Source organism: Hippopotamus amphibius, chromosome 11 (assembly GCF_030028045.1).
Source record: "Hippopotamus amphibius kiboko isolate mHipAmp2 chromosome 11, mHipAmp2.hap2, whole genome shotgun sequence".
NCBI lineage: Eukaryota > Metazoa > Chordata > Mammalia > Artiodactyla > Hippopotamidae > Hippopotamus > Hippopotamus amphibius.
In genome coordinates, this window is record NC_080196.1 from 22328012 (window position 1) to 22331756 (window position 3745).

Here is a 3745-nt window from a genome sequence, read left to right on the forward strand (position 1 = left end):
GTTTAATCTGGTTTCTGTTTATCAACACACTTTTGATCTACTTAAAGGCTATTTATTTATATTCTTTGTTCTGAAAACCATCTGTGCTGGTTTTTAGCCTCCATATCTTTAACACACCCTTTTCACCTGGAAGTTTTCTGCTATATTCATATCTTGCAGAATCTTTAGAGTTCAACTCTAGTGCCATCTACTTCGTAAATATATTTCCATTTCCTTCTAATCAGACTTATCTGTTACTTTTCTGAGAGCCTTGCATGCATCATTTGTGTTAAGTAGTTTAGCACTTAAGGTTAAGTAGTTTGGGGCTAGATGTCCTCTAATTATATTATGCAATGTTGATTTTTCAAGCAGGTAAAATAGTGTCACTTTTGTTTATATGTATATAATATGTATGTTCTCCATTTTAATTTGTAATACAGGGATCAGGAAGCACAAAATTAATTACTTCAGTCAGTTTAATCATTTGTTTACCTTAAAAAGTCCTCTGACTTGAAAGTGAGAGCCTGGCACTCAGCGTTGCGCCATTTTGTAAAGTCTCCCCACATCCTACATACACAAGAGATATCCACTACTGTTTGTTTTATGTAGAGATGAAGATAGTGAAGCTAAATTTCATAAATCAGTGTAAGAAGTGACAGAAAAATAGGGAGCTCATTATAGTATCCATTTTAAATTTAAGAAAACAAAGACTTAGAAACATTAATTTTTTTTCTCAAGGTAATTTTGAGATTCAGTGTATGTGGTCTTCTGAGTCCTGGTCTAATGTTTATATCATACATTTTTTTCTCCAATTAACCCTTTATATTACTTCAAGAATATTGACACTGTGATGGTAGAGCATTTAAATTAGATGAAATAGAACATGTGTGGTAAATTCTCATGAATACTGATGTGAGACTTGGTCAGGAAAGTAATCCTTCCTTAAATTACATTAGGTTGAATGATTACGAATGTTAATTACTATTATCACTTACATTTTCAAGTGACATATTTTTCCACAAATGTGAGGTCAGGCTTACTAAATTATAGAAATTCTGATAAGCTTATAGAAACTCAGTGTATCTAAAGGATTTATTGTAATGTGATGTAAACTTGAAGTATATACATATTTATTATTGAGAAATAAAAGGGAGATAAAGTATTGGAAATTTTGGTTTAATTTGAAACCCAAATGCAGAAGAGCTTTAAAAAGAAAATAAAAGTAGATATAAACAAGAAAACAAACAATCATAAACATAACATGTAATTTTCTGTTGAGTCCATTACTATTATATTTTTTGAGTGCTTAGATAATTGAGGATAGCAAAGACAATATATTTCATAACTCTTTTAATTATAAATTATACTAAGTTAAGAGCAAACTTACCACAGAACTTAAATTCTCTCTGTGAACATATTTTGTGGGCTGGTGAACCATTTCTGAAGGCAATTCTAAATAGGTATTATCTGGACAATAAGAACATCAACTCTATTCTGTAGCATAGTAAGTTTATTTTATGTGAGTCATTACTGTGACTGGGAAAGTAAAAATTATCCAGTGACTCCTCCCTCTTCACATTTCAAGAACTGTGAAATGATAGAGGAGAGAACATTATGTTACTTTTAGAGCCCAGCAATGTATCCTTCCAAATTGATCTAGATTATAATTATTAAATAATGTTTACAGTTATTAAATAATGGTGTCAGAGATAGGTATCAGATCGTAGAAAATACCAAACTTTAATTCAAGTCATCACATTTCTCATAAAAAGATATACTGTATCATGATAAATGAAAATGAAACTATTATTCATTTTATGAAATTCCACTACAAACAAATATTACTACATTTCTCAAAATTTACGTAAGTTCCATGATTCTGTAGATCTATGTCAAAAGCCTAACTAATCTCAAAGTTGTCATATTTTCTTTCCATTGAGATTGAGACAATCATGAAATAAATCTTTCATGAATGAATGAGAAATGAATAAAACTTTGTTGTCACCTTTAAAATCCTTTAATTTGTGCCCTCTCATTCCCCTATTTCATTGTAAAGAGGTAACAGACTTAAGTTACAAAGACCCTTTACTCAGGATAATGATATGATGTCATGATTAGAGGCATAAAAAGTAGGATGGCTATAATGTTGTTTGCATCCACAAAATGTTTGTATACAAGAATTATTATATTAATTGACCTCTGTGATCTAGGGATTACTTGCCTCAGGAAAAATGAAAGACAATTAGAAAACATTTTATTGCCTTATCCGCACTAATTTTTTCCTATGACTTCCAGTTTCTCTTCAATGTTGTAGATTTGTGCTTAACTCTCATAAGCTTCTTCAGTGCATCCTTCATGTCCTTATTCCTTAAGGTATAAATGAGAGGGTTGAGACTTGGAGTGATGATGGTGTAAAAGAGGGTGAGGAACTTTCCCTGGTCTTTGGAGGCACTGTTACCTGGTTGCAGGTATAGGTAGATAATAGCTCCATAGAAGATGGACACCACTGTGAGATGGGATCCACAGGTATTACCTGCTTTTCGCTGGCCTGCTTTTGACTTCATTCTCAGCACAGCTTTGGCAATGTAGCCATAGGATATAAGAATAAGGATTAGGGGTGTAAGAACAATGACAATGCCTAAAGCAAAAACAGACAGCTCAGTTGCTGTGGTGTCTATGCAAGCTATCTTGACCATAGCTGGCAACTCACACAAGAAATGATCCAGAATGTTGTTTCCACATCTAGGCAAATTCAGGGTGAGTGTACATAAAACTACAGAATTGGCCAAACTAATACTCCAGACTATGATAATCATCTTGAGGCATAAATGTGGGTTCATGATTAGCAAATAATGCAGGGGCTTACAAATAGCTGTAAAACGATCATAGGACATAACAGCTAGGAGAAGGCACTCGGTGGAGCCCAACCACATGTAAACATACAGCTGAATGACACAGCCCACATAGCTGATGGTCTTATCAGGTCCCCACAAGTTAACCAGCATCTGAGGGACGATGCTGGTTGTGAAACATAGATCTAGGAAAGATAAATTCCGGAGGAAAAAGTACATTGGTGTGTGAAGATGAGAATCCAGGAGAGATGCAAGAATGATGGCTGTGTTACCCACAAAGGTAATTAAGTAGAAGATGGTGACAACTCCTGACAGGGCTGTCTCCAGTTTGGGATGATCATAGAAGCCAAGCAGAATGAAACTGTGTGGAGAGGTATAATTTCTTTGGTACATAGTCTTCCAATGCCCAAATCCTAGAATGAGAAGAACAGGAGAAAGTGGGGAGTGGAGGAGGAGAGGGAGGAGAGTGTAAGAGGAAGAGGAAATGGTGGAGGAGGAGCAGGTAAGGGAGAAGGAAAAGGAGAGGAGGAAGAGCAAGAAGAAGAAGGGGAAGGAGAAGAAGAAGGAAGAAGAGGAAGAAGAAGAAATTTGTCAATATAGACTAAATAATGAAAGAAACAAAGGGAGATAATTTATGTTAATAATTGAAAAAATTAATGGTAAAAGTAAAAATTATGGCCAAGTTACCTGGTATTTGTGGTAGGTTCTTTTATAGTAATAAATTTAATATTACATTTTTATGTAAGTGATCTTAAGATCTGAATTTTCTCACTTGTAATTTGGAGTTTGGACCAGAACTGTTTCTAAAATGATGTGACCCTATGATGTCAAATCTAAAATGATGTGACTCCTATATCACTAGCTTGATATAGGAAACATTCTTTAAAGTCAGTGAATTTACTTATAACATCTAA

At 34.0% G+C, this 3745-nt stretch overlaps 1 protein-coding gene across 1 annotated transcript; it reads right to left on the minus strand.

Annotated features, from left to right (window-relative positions):
- Positions 1-2261: 2261 nt before the first annotated feature.
- LOC130831780 (olfactory receptor 2W1-like) lies at positions 2262-3224 on the minus strand. Its single transcript, XM_057700172.1, has one exon. The coding sequence runs from the start codon at positions 3222-3224 to the stop codon at positions 2262-2264; it is 963 nt and encodes a 320-aa protein (XP_057556155.1).
- Between the last annotated feature and the right edge of the window lie 521 nt (positions 3225-3745).

What these genes read in the sequence shown, in the direction of transcription:
- LOC130831780 (XM_057700172.1), bottom strand. Translation starts at nt 3,224, where the DNA reads ATGTACCAAAGAAATTATACCTCTCCACACAGTTTCATTCTGCTTGGC.